The 17,649-nt window shown below is 42.2% G+C and overlaps 1 protein-coding gene across 3 annotated transcripts in view; it reads left to right on the top strand.

The window, feature by feature from the left end:
- The window catches only part of fgf14 (fibroblast growth factor 14), a 96,561-nt gene that overhangs the window by 65,480 nt on the left and 13,432 nt on the right, over positions 1-17,649 (top strand). For all 3 annotated transcript variants that reach the window (XM_076746882.1, XM_076746880.1, XM_076746883.1), the window contains exons 2-3: positions 3,369-3,479; positions 5,229-5,332. In XM_076746882.1, the coding sequence (XP_076602997.1) occupies positions 3,369-3,479; positions 5,229-5,332 (215 nt within the window). The remainder of the gene's footprint in view (positions 1-3,368; positions 3,480-5,228; positions 5,333-17,649) is intronic.

The raw sequence follows: 17,649 nt of genomic DNA, 5'->3' as shown, positions 1-17,649 counted from the left end.
GGGTGTGTTACAGAGGGAGAGCACTGAGAGACAGGCGAGGAGAAAGAAAAGAGACAGAACGACGATGAGTAATAGAAGAAAGAGGGCGAATGAGTCAAGGACCTTCCCAACTCAGGGAATTCCACAGAGACACTTTCAAAGCAGTCCCGGATTTTAAGAGTGCATACATACACCAGATCAAGCACGTCTGAGAGAGCTGGAGACACTTTCCCTCATGTCTTTGCATACAACATTTCCAACCTCCTATTCTCACATTCCCTTTGTCATAGCTTTATAAGACAATTCTCGCTCTGATTGGAGATCACTTATTTGATATTTTATTCTAACAATGCACAGAAAATAAGGCTCTGTGCTGTAAACGAGGAGGGATAAATTACCTCAGTTCCCTCTGAAACATTTTTCTCAGTTTGCAATGAGTAAGCATGACCTTCAACGTGAGCTGTATCAATGGCTCGACAGCTCTGTAAGAATTACAGAAGCCGTTCCGTCACTCTTATGTACGCACTGGCATGCACGGATGTCTGATGTGAAACTGTCAGCCATAAATAATGCACCAGATATTTGAGGACATGATTGGATTCAGGATGTATTCATTCAGACACCCCTCAGAATAGCATTAAATGTCAACAACCATATATTGTTGAAAGTTATTTTGCACATTTTCCCTTTGCTTTGTCGCTTTTCTCTCCAGATTTATTTGATATGAATTAGCTACGTACAATGTTACATGTTTCAGCTCACTCTGGCTGCAGCTCAGAAACACTGAAGCTCAAAACTGGATGGGGAAATTCTAGTCTGTGTGTGTGTGTGTGTGTGTGTGTGTGTGTGTGCGCGCGCGCGTGTGTGTGTGTGTGTGTGTGGGCACGCGTGGGTGTGTGTGTGTGTGTGAGGGGGAGAGAGAGAGAGAGAGATACACTGGCTTGCCCCAGGGAACACTGCCAACATCACATGATTTATAGCATGATGGAGGAGCCAAGTTCACCTCCTCACACACACATGCACACCGTGAAAACACACACACACGCAGAGAGAGAGAGAAAGAGAGAGAGTGCGTATTCACTCAGCCAACATCCAGTTATGCAGTTTTAATTATTACAGATTGCCCCCATGGATCTGTCTTCGGAATCAATCTCACTGCAGCACGTTGTATAAATGCTGCTGATCAAAGTCATTAATCGATCGCAGGTTAGCCAACTTCATGTGGCTGCACAAGACTTCACTCAAGGGAATTGTGCAGGCATTAAAGATTCATGTGCAACTGTGTGCGTAAAGCTTGTGTTTGTGTGCATGGGTGTGTTTTTGTCTTGTACCTGCTGTGTGGAAGCTCACCTATCTCCCCCATCACCAGCATGTGGTCTTGAGGTTATACTGTATCATTTCTAATTGCTGGATGCTTATGTCTTTGAAAGCACAATTAATCAATAAATGTTGTCATGTCTATTGTTACGATATCCTGCTTTCCTCTACAGTGGCTGGAAGACGGGTGGATGGTGAAAAGGGCTTGAGAGTGATATAATAAAGGCCCTTTGATTCAACGTTAATTAAATGTGAAGTACAGAAGTGCTGAAACATTCAGTAGATGAATCAGTTAGTCGCTGCCACTAGAAATTAGACTGATATAAAATGAGGAAATACTATCGCACAGTTTGATCTTATGCACGGTGTACTTTAGGTTTATTGAAATGCAACTCTTTTCTAGTCATTTAATTTTTACATTTCACTTGATTTTTCTTTGCGTTATTACAAACCCACAAAATAACAACTGATTTGCAACATGACTGGCTCATCAGCAGTTGTTAAAGTCATTCCAGAACCAAATATTTGCTGGTTCCAGCGTCTGAAATGTGAGATTTTCTGCCATTTCTTTGTTTTAAAGCATTGTAAATATAACATCCTTTTACCATTTTCAGACATTTTATAGACTAAACACTAGAAGCCCATGAAAGGGGATGCCAGTTGTATCCTGTTCACAAATGAATGAATCCATTTGTCTGTCACTCAAGAAAAACACCTACTGTACCTCATCAGATATTAAACACAGCAAACAGAGAAGGCATGATGTCTTCACAGTGACATCTGTCTCTTGCTGAATGTGTGCAACAGATTTGACTGCATGGAGTGTTTGGGTAAAGCAGAGAGGGAATGTCAGGGTCCTGTCAGCCTGCTCGATGCGGGGCTCAGTGCTCGAGCCACCTTTTCATTGTTCTGCTGAGGCTGGAGAGCAGCGCTGCTGAATACCGTTGTTGCATTATTGCTCTGATAGAGAGGTATTTTCTCCTCTTTTCAGGCAGCAGGGAAAGGTCTCAGAGCTACCTAATGCCATCACCCAACAGAGCCATTTCAGAAGAGACCGCCTTGAGCTGTACACCGATAGGGAAAAAAAGCCTGTCTCTGCCCTCAGCAAGACCTCTTGAGTTCTCCTCTGTGGACATGCTCTCTATACTCTCTCTCTCTCTCTCTCTCTCTCTCTCTCTCTCTCTCTCTCTCTTTCATACACACACACACACACACACACACACACACACAGACAAGGAGCACGGTTTAGGCTCAGGTGAAGTTGATTGTTCACCTCCCCAGGGCTTTCTTAGAATGAAATCTGGTGTGATGGCTGTCTCTACAATAAGACTAATGTTGATGGTATATGACCCCAGCGGTTGTCCATGGACACACCCAAACACACACACACACACACACACACACACACACACACACAAACACACACAGACAAAGAAATATTGTCACAAGGCTTGAACAGGAATTTTTTCCAGTCATCCCGATGTGCAGCCACACGCAGGCTTATGAAAATGCATCCTTTAAAGCTTTCCATTTGTTTACTTTTCACATTTTCACTTTTATTTCATGTTATTACAAACTCACAAAATGTCGACAAAATTGCAACATGACTGCTTGAGCTGCAGTGGCACTGGGCAATTTAACTGCAGCAGTGATTTATTTACAGTAGATATGTGGCTAATTCCCCCGTTGGGTCAGCTGGAAGGGACAGAGCACAGACGCTCTCACATCCTGCACACTAAGGACCCGGAGAGGGTGCTGTTGGGTTCATTATGGAAGTCAGGCGACCGCAGATTAATTCTGCCGCACATAATTGGATGGCCTATCCTTAAGCAGGGCAGGGCTTATGTGCCTAGAAAGTTGGGTGTGGGATTTGCCTGTGAACATACAGGAGTCATCAAGTCCAGTAAAATAGTTCTGCTCATGGTGTTTGGCAGTAAAATAACACGTTTGCTACATGATAGAAATTGTTATATTTTGAAGCTTATTTGGTCTGCGGAAGCAGTCGTTGCAACATCATTTTTGCTAATTGCTAATGTTTCCGCCTGTTCTTTCTCTCTCTTTCTCTCCTGCAGATCCCCAGCTCAAGGGTATAGTGACCAGGTTATATTGCAGGCAGGGATACTACTTGCAAATGAACCCCGATGGCTCTCTTGATGGGACCAAGGATGACAGCAGTAATTCCTGTGAGTACCTTGACAGTGTCTGTTGGCCTTTTAGATCAAACGTTTGATAGATGACGTTTGATGAATTGCAAACAGGGGACACTATATATCAACTTTTAGTGTGGTGGAGAACTATCAAGTCACTTGTACTTAGTTGTAATCCTTAATATTTCAGTCCTGCTTGATTTGGTGACACCTCTGGTTATGGTTTAATAGTACAGGTTTGTCAGAAATAGCCACAACATAAGAGCAACAGCTGTATTTGTTTCTGGCGCATAGTGAAAGGAGTTTGTTGCCTTGCTGAGAAGTTGGAGGTTTGCAGCCTGGCACCTCCACCCCTTCATCTAACAGCTCACTGTGGCTGCTCCTTCCTGTTCCATGACTCCCTGAAATATTTCAAATTGTCAAAAAATGCTGCTGCGGCTGATGGTGATGATGATGATGATGATGAACAATGAACCATAGCAGTCAGTGCTAATCTCACTGACAAACACGTTGCATTTCCTGTGACTACTTCATAATAAAAGTCAACTTAAATGCTTTTAATGTGAAGCTGCAGCAGTAGAAAATGTTCAGTTTGCATTAGCAGTTACTTCATTCATTCATTAGTGGTCCATATGGGCTCAATCACCATTTATTGCCTCATTCTGCGGTAGATAGTGACTTAGCACACATTTATTTCAATGAAAATCCTAACTTAAACATTTTGGGCAAAAAGGTTGTTTTCTGGAAGTGCCTTGCTCGCTTCTTTATCCTTATGCAGGAAATGAACCAGTAACTGTCCAGTCATGTTCCTCTAACCTTCAGGACAGTACCTTCCCCCATTTTTCAGCCTTTGGAGCAAAAATGTCTTCCCAAATGATAGCAGCTATAGGATCTCACAGATCTGTCCCCCTCTCTGAGAGGGAAAGTGGACCAGCAAACAGTAGGCTTAATGGGGAGAAAAGGGTATTATTAGCTTGATCTGGCACTGCTCCACTAGAGCTCCAGGCTAGGTGGTTAATTTGATTCCAGTGCTTGGTGCTAACTCTAACCTGACACTCTACATTGTGTCACTTACTCCTGTCTGCAAGAGGAGATGTGGCATATGTCACATCTGATAGGCTGAGGGGACTTATTGACACAAGGGACAATACATATACTGTGCACAGTCATTAAAACTCCTAGACCAAGTCAAGCGTTGGCATGGACTGCTTCGCATTAAGATTTACATTTTTGAAATTGGCCAAAAGCCACCAAAAACCAATGGTCACGCAATAAGTTCTCCATGCCTTTCCCCGGCTCCAAACCTGCCAATACCAATTACTTATAGGGTCGGCCAAGGTCATTACGTGCCTTTAAGCCTCCCATACACACACTCTTAATGTCACAGCCAGGCCAGTGCTGTTGTTTCTCAGCAGTACAAACAATAGCTATTACCTACTAGGCCCAAGGAGTCTGCTCCAACAACAAAAGGGCTATTAGATCTGCCACGCACCAGTGGTGGCCCCAATTACAGCTACTTCTCAGGTAACTCTGGGTGGCCGCGGCTACGCTAGGCCATGCTGCAGTTCATCTTCGGACGTAACCTAAATGCAACAGCTAGCAGATTGTATTGTCCATGCTTTGTGGAGTGTTAATGATAGGCAGCTTGCATTTGGATGATGACTTACACAATAACTTTTTTTTTTCTGTGTTTTTAATGTTGGCTTAAAGGTTTGGTCTGTCTTTGGTAATGTGGTGATATTTTTACCATACATGTGTTTGTCCGTTCACACCTGTGTTTTTCAGCTTTGTTCAACCTTATTCCTGTGGGCCTCAGAGTTGTCGCCATTCAGTCCGTGAAGACAGGGTTATACATCGCCATGAACGGAGAGGGACATCTGTACACATCAGTAAGCAGGCTATTCTGTTCTTTTCTGTTCTATTCTATTGAGCATGTCTTGAAAATGTTCTTGATTATGTTAAAACATAATTGCATGCATAATGCATTATGCTAAACATGTGTCCTTATTTAAGGCATATTTGTATCTGTACTGTGTGTGTTTTACATATAAAAATACAAATTCTAGACATAGTTAGCAGACATAGTTAAATGCTTTAATTCTTACAGGACATAAGACACTAATCCCAATAAGGGGCCCTGAACATGTCTCAGATATTTACCACATTTGTGACAGGATAATTGCATTTCACTAAAGGTTAGGGATCCCATTAAGCAGAAATTCATGCACACACGCTTTTATTCATCTGCTTAAATGCCCCCAGAGTTTTCATTCCATATGAAATAAGCATTTACATCAGGTGACATAACTCACGTGGAACACATTTTTTGAGGTCTTGTGGACTGTGCTTTCATGCTCTTACACAATCTAATACAAAGAGTCCATCTTTTGGCCTATAAGAGTGAATTAGATGCACAATAGTGGAAATGCTGTGATGCTGTGATACATATGTTTAGCGTAATGTAAACTATACTTTAAAGTAACTGAAATTCAGAGCTGTTTTTGAGAGTTCGGATATCTGAGGAGCAGCCATTCTTTTGCACTTTGTACCCACCCACTGTTATTGACTACCCCTCTTCAAAATAAACTAGGCCTCCGCGGGCTAGACAGCCAAGGGAGCGATAAGACCTCGCCCAGCACAGATAGTGCTTCTTGTCTCACTCCTCCACTCTGTCCTCTCCCAGTCATTCAAATCAATCAGTTGGAAGAGCACTGGGAGTAGTGCTGCTCCTCTCCCAGACAGGAGTATCCATCAGAATCACTGTCCCTTCTTCCCTCTGCCGTCCTCATGTTCCTAATCCTCTGTGCGCAGAGCAGGAATTGCCATCTTATTCTTCATTCATTACCTTGGAGGTTTAGAGGGGCGACTTCTCTTACTGTACAATGCGCCACATTCCAGTGGAATTCTATAATACTTAATCACTGCTTGACCTAAGCCATGAAATGAAATTCATTTGAGGAGGATTGACCTAGAATCCTATGGATTTTGTTAAGGAAATGCACGGTAGGGATTATGAATTAATATATTCTATGTGTGCACCATACAGCATAACACACAAGACGGCATAATTTGTGTGATTTGTTGGTTGCGTACAATCTTGTTCCCTTGCAGACACACACTGGACACATACAGCACCATACCTGGAGATGTGGACTTACATTTACATTTCATGCATTACATTTACAGATGTATTCACTTCAAGCAAGAGGTTTTTATTCATTCGTTCAACCTACTGTACAGGACAAGAAAACAAAGGCAAAAAGCCAACATTTGGACAAACATTAAAACTTATAAAACTGTGACTAAATAATAGTTAGAGAAAGGGTTAAAAAAAAAAAAGGCATCCAGTCAGCTTTAAATAAAAGCTTATACATAAGGAATAATATTGTTTGTGTCGACATATAGACAACACAGATAATTTGTTTGTGTGGTTCAGTGCTTCCTCAACGATAATTGATTCAGAATCTGCATTATGATTGATACCCACTATATACATAAATAGCTAAAGATAGATAAGTCAAAAATCTGTATACATAAATCTCAAGGTATGCTCAGTAGAAAAAAATTGTAGAGGGCAGACAAAATATCAAATGAATGCTTCACAGTAAAGGACCTGAAACCTAAAGAAACCGATTCACTGTTTAAAACGTAGCACACAGATATGTTAAATTATGTCGCGTGCCAATTAGCAATACCTGTCAATCCCATGACATTCTGTTGACCTTTCTTATGCCTGTTTGTTCGATTTAGCCTGTTTAGCCCGTTCCTCCTCGTCCACACAGACTGTGTTTGTTTGGCATATGTTCTAATGATTTTGCTACTCCACTTGTCACTTTGAATAATTATGAGGTGCTTTTCACGCCTGGGAGTTGATCACCAATTTGCTTCTCTGAAACAAGCTGACAATTATTGCTATAAAAACTCACATCCAAGTGTCGATTGCCAGATTTGTTTTATAGCTGATAAATGCTGCTAATTGGCATTCGAGCTAACCTAAAGATCCCTTTTTGCGGCAGCGTTTCTAACTGTGATTCCTTTCCTTCATGTGGCCTCTGGCCGCTGGACATGCAAAGTCTATGCAGAAGTTCTGTGCAGTGGGTCTTGTTGAGCCCGGTCGGGGCCACGTCTCCCTTCAGCACAGTTTGTCCTGCTCATCTCTTCACGCAGCTCCTCTGCTCCATTTGCAGCTTATTTCAGTGCTAATGGAGGTTCTGATCAGACCTGAACTATCCAGCCACCCACTCAAAGGTCTCTCTCTGCTCCTTAGTGTGTGAATTACTCCGATAATGGCAGCCTTGTATGATGTTCTTCATGCTCCCCCCCTTTCCTACCTCTTCTAGCCTCCTCTGTAAGCAAGGTGCAACCATTCTTCCCATTATCACTCTGTTCCTTTGCAAGACAGGATTTGGCAGTCGACCTTTTCTACCCATTAAGGGGATCTGATTGTAGTACACTCACATTTTCAGAAACTACTACTTTTAAGGACATATTAATGCAGTGGAACATGTTGATTTGGAGTTGGCCTGTGTACACAGTATGTAGGGAAAATCTGCTAAAAGACAACCTGTGTTTATTGGCAAAAGTATTCTGTCTCAATATTTCCTCATTGCCCTCAAGCCAGATCATTTTTATTAACCAGAATTCACTTGGTCAGTTGTTATTCTTTCACAATATTAAATACAGTACAGAGGCTTCAACCATGATGACGTACTTTGATAATGAATTACATTCAATTTTTAAACAGAGGAGGTGAATCAAAAGGAGAGTCCCACTCTTTCAGAAAATAGATGGAAAGCCCATTCAAAGCCTCTGGTAGTGCATCATATTCTTTTGTGTGAGGCACCCAAGGCGCAGCGTATGGCTCGAATGACAGAGATAGCATCAAAGTGACTGTGCAGCCTGGCACAAAGGACACACCATGGAATAAAGGAGAGTTCAATCATCTCACCCCTTTTTAATCTGCTCCTTTTGTATCCGAGCCAATAAACTCCCGGCTAATTTCTCCTCCAGGCTGCTCCCTGGATCAGGCATTTCTTCTGAAATGTAATAAGAGGGCAAGAATTCTCCCTGCTTGCTGTAGAAGGTAGTGGAAACGGGACTTGTGGTAGTCTCTAGATAACTGTAATGAAACTCGTTATACAAAACCGACAAATTCAAATGAGATAAAACATAAAAACCTTAATTATTCTGTAGGGACTGTGATATTAAATCCCTAAAAGCAAACAAGGAAGTGTTGGATTGTATAGTTTTGTTACACATGATGAAATGATGGTGCCAGAGAATGCAACTCCCTTGTGCTGATTGTGTTGTTTTTCTGCCCTGCTCATACAGTCTCCTACCATCTCTCAAGTGTAAAGGTTGGGCGTTTCATGGTTGGCTGGTTTTCTTAAGAGCTAGTTCCCCATTCCCTTACTCCACTGGAGTCTCTCACTGCAGGCTGTCTTTATCAGGAGCCTGCACTTGTTAGTGCTACCTTTCATGATTGTCAGATTGACTTGCCACATCACTTGAGTGGTCCTTTTAGAAATGAAATCCTTGAGAGGACCAGTCTGGAGCAGTGCCGTGGTTTTAGCGTCACTTTTAGAGGCTGTATCATCAGCCGCATGAACACAGAAGACTGAGGGCATCTGTTTCCTGTAGAGCCCAATTCAGATTGTATGAAAGCGGCAAGTTTGATGTGAAGGCTCCCCTCAGTTTGCATCAGTATGAAAAATGGAAGTGCATGGCGGCTGTGTGTGGGGAAGAATAGAAAAGAGCGGCTTATTCAGGAGTCGCTGGTGTGAAACCAAGAGAGTCCTTTCAGAAGGCTCAAGCCATGACTCCCCTGAGTTTGGGTATTTGATATATTCCCACTAACACTTTTATTCTTTTTAGGCAGTTTTTCTAATGCTGCTCTCAAATGTTCTGCCTATGAGGGACATGCTGCCATAGATGCCATTTGCTCCCTTTCTTTCATCCTCAGGTGTCTTGCAAAGACATGGCATTTCATGGGTAGAGAATTCAGTTCCACCTGATATTAAAACGACCTTTCAGTGGGAGATCACGGCTTATCAGGATGTTTAAAAAAGACCAATTTGAGGCCAGTGCACATCCAGATTTATATCCTCTCTATCTACTTTATTATGGACTCTTTGCATTTTTACTGTTAATGCTGCTGATAGGTAAGCCTGTGATTTGCGTGGTCACACGGGCCTAAATGGAGAAATCAATTTATTTCAGTGGAGTTGCTGCAATCGCTGCATTACATCCACTATTCCTTGTGAGCTTTGACTCTCAAATTCATGCCATTGACCACCATCATACGGCCTTTACAGTACTGATTGTTGAGGAAACGGAGAACAAGACAGTCCGAAACAGAGGAAGCTAGCTTAGCTTATTGGCTTTGTTGTGTACACTTTTATACAACCCAACAGACATGATGTGCAGACAGGGCACATGAGTCAATGGTACAAATATGTCTCTTGAGTAAACTGCATGAGCTTTTTGTCTGCTGCTTGGCTTGCCTGTCAGCAACTTTGTCTACACGCCCAGCGAGTAGTCACTATGTCAGTTTAGGGTCGTAAGTGTAAAAAATATTCTTTTCTAGTAAGTATAAATATATGAACATCAACAGAATTTTGACACCTCGTCACACGTACACACATGTGTGAATGAGCACACGTGTGTGTGTGTGTGTGTGTGTGTGTGTGTGTGTGTGTGTGTGTGTGTGTGTGTGTAGGTGTGTGTGTAGGTTACATGCAGCAGCAGTGCCCAACAGGTGGCTTTGTGTGAACATGTTTTATTGGTGTTGATTGCAAACCTGTCATGAATGAAAATCTCGTTCCCAGTTTCATGGATGTTTTATGGGAGGATAAACAATGAAAATGTGGTATTACTGCTGTCGCAAAGACGACCGCATCGCCGTCCATTTTCCTCAGAGCCCAACAACTACCAAAAACACAGAACACACTGCGTTATTACCGCGTGTCCATGAAGAGCTGATCAACACCACTTTGGAAATAAGACAGAGTGAACATGTTCACTGAAGAGGTAAAGCTTTAATCTTAAAGAAAACAAGCATTTCTTCCATCGTCATTTAGGAATTAAAATCGAAATGTTTTTTAAAGTCATAAACCATGCGTCTAAAAGGTTCCTGTTTGTCTTTAGTCACATGAACAAATCCACAGACACACATAAATCACAGTACTCTGCCAGCAGGGAAGGGTGCTGACCATAATATTTTCACATTCCCACAGATCTCTGGTACCTATAGTAATTACTCAGATGATTGTCCCTCTGGAGGAGTGTCAGGCTCAGAGTTGAGGTGGGGGGGAGCCTCATTATCTCCAAAGCATTGCTCTCTTCTGCCTTTAATGCAGTGTCAGTGCCGGGAAAGGTGGCGGTCATAAGGGCTGGAGGGAGAGCAGCTTCATGCATTAATGAACAACAAGGTCGGAGGTAGGCGTCAAAGCTGAACTGGTGAACTGCTGGTAGGGGCCAAGAGGAGCTAAGAATAGACAAAGCAGACCTTCAGCTATTAAATACCACTGTTGTTATTCTACTGGATGAACGCTCTTGGCTCGTTATAAACTCTTACAGGTTTGAAAATGCATATTGTTTGCCAGCTGTTGTCCTTAAGTTGCAGAATCATGGCGGTGCATGTGTGGAGCCGTAGTCTGAGATGCACCAGTAGGCAGAAGAGTTTTCCATCAGAGCAGTGAGTTGCCCACCATGAAACGGTGAGCCCCCCCCACCACCACCCCCAGTGTGTTTGGCTTTACCTGTGGGGATTATGCCTCCATGAACAATAAATCATAAGCACACAACAAAGCTGATTTGTCCTCTATATCTTTCCAGATCAACAGCTTAAGGTCTATTAATATCCCATCTTCTCCTTTTCCTCAATCACTCTGTTATTCCCTTGTTTATTTCAGACAATTAAGAGTAGGCAAGTGCAGCTGTTTTCTGAATCACCGCTTTACTTGACACATATTTATGATGTACCATGTAGCACAGAAGTCTCTGGATGTGCTGGGAGGAATATCAGGGAATACACACACGGACAACACATGGACGCCCAAAGCGTCACCAGTAATGTAGTGCATTATACCAGTAGGTGGGAGGCTCTGTTATTTTCATATCAGGTGTTTTTGCTGTGAGGTTTACAGTATGATTAAATAATGTATGCATCCTGTAAATTAATTTAGAGAGATTCTCCAAAGTTTAATCGACCAATTCCCAGATTCCCTGATTCCCAATCTTTCTCTTGAAACCTGAAACATACTGTAAGAGTCTACTAACTTACTTGCACAGTGTTGCATATACATAACCAGGAAGTACATCGTGCATGAAAGAAATCTGAAAGTAAAGTCTCAAAAAAATGACAAGCTGTTGTGAGGTTTTAATGAGACCTGTCATACATATTTTGTTTGATGACCCCAGCCTCATAGTCACTATTTGAACTGTTCCTTTTTACATCTGTTCCCATTAACATCGTTGCTTATTCTTAGTGTGCAGGCTTCACCTCAGTGCTTCACAGTGTCCTTTCCCTTAACAGCCAGTGTTTTACTGTACAGTTGCACAGTGCAAAAATGTACACACTCTGAGAGCTTGTGCAAACCTTTGTGAGCTTCCCAGAAATCCCTTTTCTGCATCTCTAAAGTTGTTTATCTGCATCTTCATAGAAGCATGTTCCAGCTGTATTTCCCCTCCTCGAGTGGGCTGACTTTCCACTGTGGTGGCCATCAGCCAGCTATCGATCTGTCAGCTAGAGCTTACGCTGAATCTCCCTCATCCATCTGAGATAATCCTTACATCTCTATTAAAATGGAGTTGCCAAAAACACACAGTGGTTAGCCTGCATGATATGGATGCAGCAGAGATAGCTATAAATTATGTGCTGCTGACGGATAGTGAGAAAGCAGGCGACAGGAAGGAACACTTGCATCATCTGGCTGGGAGAGCCAGAGATTGGAGAGGAAAAGAGAGAGGGCACTCTGTGGTGTGTTTTGCAGGGAAAGCCCTGTTGTGGTCAATATAATCAGTGTAGCATGCAGGCAACCACTGCTTGTTGCTCCCATTTGTCTGCTGACAGCATTCACCATTTTGAGCTTGAGAAAATCTCACTATCCAACAAAAGCAGCAGCCTTTTGGAGTCACACACGGGAATGTTATCATAGCAGGTTGAAGAAAGCCTCGGATCAAACGCAGAATACTAATAATTGTGTTCTCTGTGGCTAGGAAATGAAAGGACACTGGGAATGTTACTGATCCCATCTCCAGTCTGTGATTACCTTTTAAGAGTCAATCACACGGGAACATCATTTCCATAAGAGTTTTAACACAGTATATTCATATGGGCTGCACTCTGGTTGCCCAGCGATAAACTTCCTGTTGGCGCCTCCACCAGATCTTCCTGATCTTTACGCAAAGGGCTTGAATTGTTAGATACCAAATGAGATGTTCCACATGGTGCTAAATTGCATTTTTAACTGAACATTTCATCACCACAAGTAATCAGATTTTATTGCCACTCATGCTGTGCGGTAATCGAAAATGATTGTTGTATTTTTTGATTGCTTTCCATCTTGAATTAATATTTACCAAAGCAATAAACACCGTTGTGCAAGTTCACACTTCACATGAGCCTGCTCAAAGTTCAGTTCACACAGATTATAATGGACTAGCTCATGTTCATTTCTTCCTCTTATTTTTCTTTTGCAAAGGCTGCAGATCTCATATAAAGTAAAGCAGTGCAAGTCTGTCAGCTTGTCAGTGGTGGAAGTACGTTTACTCAAGTACTGTATTTAAGTACAAATTAGTACTTTACTTATTCCATTTTATGCAGCTTTATACTTCTACTTCACTATGTCTCAGAGGCAAGTAATGCGCTTTTTTCTCCACTTCTCCTTCTCTTATTTATTTATTTATTTTTATTTTTTAATAACTCTTGCTGTCCAATGCAAACAGAACATCAGGAACAAATGTTAAACCTGTTGAAGAGGTGCTGAGGTATGGCTAAAGCTGCAGGATGGCACCTGTTTGCAAACCCCCCCTCTCCCTCTGTGGATCTCAGTATATACAGACATGACATACAGTGAGTTCATCTTCATCAAGTTTAACTCACTTCTTCAGTAAAAGCTTGATGCTTGTTTTCTGTCCACCTGCTGCCATTGGCGCATCCTCCATGATGCTTGTAACCCTTTCCACTTCCCCATCCAACTTATTTAACTTGTGATCCAACCCGCCTCTTTTATTTTGAATTGGTATCAGCAACCAGCATTTGTCCATACTGAGCACAGTGTGCCTCGTATCTCCTCGTTTCCAGTGCTGTTGTCTGTATTCTCTTGTTTTCCTTTGAAACAGACTGAAAAATGCATGTTCAAAGAGCGGGCCTTTATACTGCTTAGATTCAGGCCGCTAGTGATATACAAAGACATATTTTTATCGTGCCTGTTTGTGTTGTTGTGTGTGAATATAAGTGTGTGTTTACGCCACTGAGCAACTGACATAAAGGAGAAACAGAAGAAGAGTAGGCGCACGGAACGGGGAATTCAGATTCTCATCTTTGTTCCTCTGTGAGACCCACAGAGGATATGTTGGTATGTAGATACACAGATGGCATCATTGTCATTTCTCCATGAATACATATTGCTGTAGCTATCAGAGCAAACAAGTCTATCCTGTTCACTGTATTAACGACCCTAGCTCTGGCCTAATTGCTTTCCCAGTGTGTAAATGTCAAGCACCATGCAAATACAAATGGCACACTTGTGCTTGTTGCCTCAAGAGCGGTGTAATGTGCAAATGAGCAGCGGAGAGACGAGGGCTCCAAAAGCAACAAGTAGTCCTCAGGAGCTCAGTATCCAAACAGAGACGGGATGCGTATCACTTGCACACGCACGTCAGATTGTGCACTTGACATCCCTCCTGGCTGTCTGTTTTGTGACTCAAGCTCTGGTGTCACAGTTTAGGCGTGTTCATTCTCAGCCAATCCAGAAGAGCCTGATCAACCTTGTGGGAGTTTATTCTTTATGTGGTGGGATGTCAACCAAATTTATCCGTATTTTTCTTTACATTATCAAAGATGAGATGATAAAAACGTCACATGGAGGATGAAAAAATCTAGCAGCATGACTGAAAAGTGTTTCCTTTAGTGCCACCAATAGGTAAACATTTTTACTCATCTAGTACCACATCAACATCTTCTGGAATGTATTGACACCACGTTTAGCTTCCCAAAGCATGAATGCCAAGGACTTGGTGATTTTCTGAATTTTCCACTACATGAGGATCTCGTGTGTAATTTTTAGTAAAATGTCCAGACTACCATCAGACGGATTTTCATCAGATTTGGTAAAAAGGTTCAAAAGGTTTAGTACATGCGTTGCATGCTAACATGCTAAACTCAGCATGGTAAAAAAATCCTGCTAAATATCAAAACTGTGAGAGTGTTAGTGTGCTGATGTTCACATTTAGCTCAAAGCACAGATATACAGTAAAGTCTAATAGAGCTGCTAACCCATTTGTGGACCCATAGACTTGTTCATTTTCTAGTTTCTCGGGAGTTGAAGTCACAGAAAAGGAAGTCACAAAAGCTTTTTGAATTATTTTAAGGGGGTCTGGTGCACAATCAGCAGCTCATCTGCATGTTCAGCCTATTTTTCTCTTCACTTTGTGTTGCATAAAGTATATTCTGTGCTATCTTTGCAACACGTGGGCCCCATTTAGCCTACTATAAACTGCAGTGAGCTGCTTTTTTTTTTTGCAACAGGAAACACCACAACTTCAGGATGTGTGGGAACACACACAAACACACAAAAAATGTAATGTGATGCTGCCTCCATTGTGACCGACATGCTATTAAGCAGCTTAGGATCATCATCATTTTTTTGCTGTTGAAGTCTAAAGAACCTTTATGAAATAGCTTTGTCTTGTGGTGCTTAGCTATATTATCCACTCATGGTTTATTCTTGATACTATTTAGCATCAAGGAATGACCCTTAAAGAGAAATTCTGGAGGGTTACAGCTGTTTTATCATGGCTCAAAGCTCAGAAGGACTTCTGTGTCAAGCCCATAGGGTTGCAGGTTCAAGTCTCGTTCAAGCTGTTCTCTGTAGCTTGATCGAAGTGTGGGTGTGTGCGAGAAGGATGGAGCCCTTCTGCTGCGACAAAAAAGCCTTCAATGTTGAGCCTGCCTGCAGGTGTAATAGCTACACTCCTCTCTTTTCCTCCACAAGAATCCGTCTTCCTTTTCTATTTCCACCCATGAAATGAAAGTAACATTTTATCAAGCTTCACCCCTGGAGTTGTAAAAATCAATACAGTGAGGGCTCTTACAGAAAGGTTGTAAATCATGAAAATGCAGTCTCTTAAATAAGAGCTAATCCTCTCTCCACTGTGTCTATGTGGTTCTTCACACTGTGAATCAAGCAACACAGCAGCTACTGCCAGAGCGCTAGAAACTGAAAGTTCAGGGACCAGTGTGCCTGTATGTCCATTGTGTGTTAAACTGCCAATACATCATCCTTCTAAGAGTGGCACTATTCCTAAATTTGGAGAACAGTGAAACATTTTATTCTGTAGTTAATCAGGCATCTGTGTGTGACATTGCATTCTCTTTGTATGGAAATCGTATCTTACTCCTTTAGTAAGAATAGCTCTGACTTCTACCTGTAAACGTTTGTACAATCCTGTGCTTACTGTATTTACATCACAGCTTCTCTGCAGAGGCCAGCAGGTCAGAAGGAGTTACTGTGTGATACACCCACATACACAACGCTACCTGCTATAAAAGCTATTCATGTTAGAAACATGTACATGCACACAGGAAAGGGAGGCTCATGACTGTGAGGTGAAGACATAAGCAGGCGTTGAATATCTGCTCTTTTAATCCTCATCACACACATTTTCCTGTTGTGTTAACATGCAGTATGTGTGTCCAGCAAAGTTTTGTACATATCCCCACCACCCAACATTCGTTTGCTACAGCTGAAGTATTGACTACGTTCAGTGCAGTTTCCCCCACATCCAATATGGCAGCTGATGGGCAGGCCGGCTGGTTCCATGATTCCTTTCTGGCTGACTGGTTGAATTGCTCAGCCTTCCAGCTGTAGCCATGCCACATTTTATCCTCACAGAGAGACAGACTGTTGGGGAATCCTCCACTGTCTTCCCCCTCATGCACAGACACTCAGGCTGAGTGCTCTGGCTGCTTGTCAACAAGGTTTCAGAAGAGATAGGCACTGTGAAATGGCCTTTCTACAGTCAAATTTCAAAAATACCAAAGGGAAAGCAAGACTCTCTGGAACCGAATCCCTCAATCCTGTAATATATTAAAGCAGGCGCTTTGAAGAAATCACAGCTTTAATCTCAGTTTTTAGAGCCGTTCAGGTCTTCAGATTTGCAGTTCAAACATCTGGCTTTATTTGCATCTCTTCACACACACACGGGGTAGCAACTGTGTGATATAATGTGGATAACTGTGCAGAATGCCAATCGATAGCTACATCTACAGGCTTAGAATTTTGATTATTATTATTTTTTGTTACAAGAGCTTTGACCCCCTGAATCATCCAGGCCCCCCTTCCCTCCAACAGCGTACCTGGTATCAATTAAACCATGAAAATTTGTGTGTTTTTGTATTTGTGACACAATTTCATGCCACAACTGGCACCAAAATTCCGCTGCACTGAATTTTATCTGCCTGAACACAACCTCTGCTGTGCCGTTCCACCCACTCAGAGCAAGATGACAGTTTAGATCCACGAAATAGGCCAAAAGATGAGAGGGCAAAAAATGCAGGTGTGCCTGACAAAAATGGCATTGCACCTGTGTTTGCTCTGCCTCTGCTTCTATGAAAACAGAACACTTTGTCTGTCAGCCAGATGAGGGAATTATTTGTAGTCACACTGCGAAAATTCTGTCGCAAGGACATTTCAGCTCTTGCCTATTGGAAAGCACAAGAGGAAGAGTACGCTAAAACCCCAAAGACAGCTGTGAAAAATGATTTCATAGCTCAGGAGAGCAGGACTTCCCTGGCCCATCAGGTGATCCTGGGATGAGATGTGGGGTTATCTTTGAAAGCAGGGGCCATTTATAACCCAATATGTCACATTATGCATGTTTGTGTGTGTTTGCTTTATTTTGGCCAGGCAGTTCACACACTCATGCCTCAGTCGTGTGCCTTCACATACACACAAGCATATCCTGATATCACAATTTAAAT

The sequence above is a fragment of the Chaetodon auriga genome, chromosome 13 (assembly GCF_051107435.1).
Source record: "Chaetodon auriga isolate fChaAug3 chromosome 13, fChaAug3.hap1, whole genome shotgun sequence".
NCBI lineage: Eukaryota > Metazoa > Chordata > Actinopteri > Chaetodontiformes > Chaetodontidae > Chaetodon > Chaetodon auriga.
Note: the sequence above shows the minus strand (reverse complement) of the source record. Positions and strands in the feature narration are given on the sequence as shown.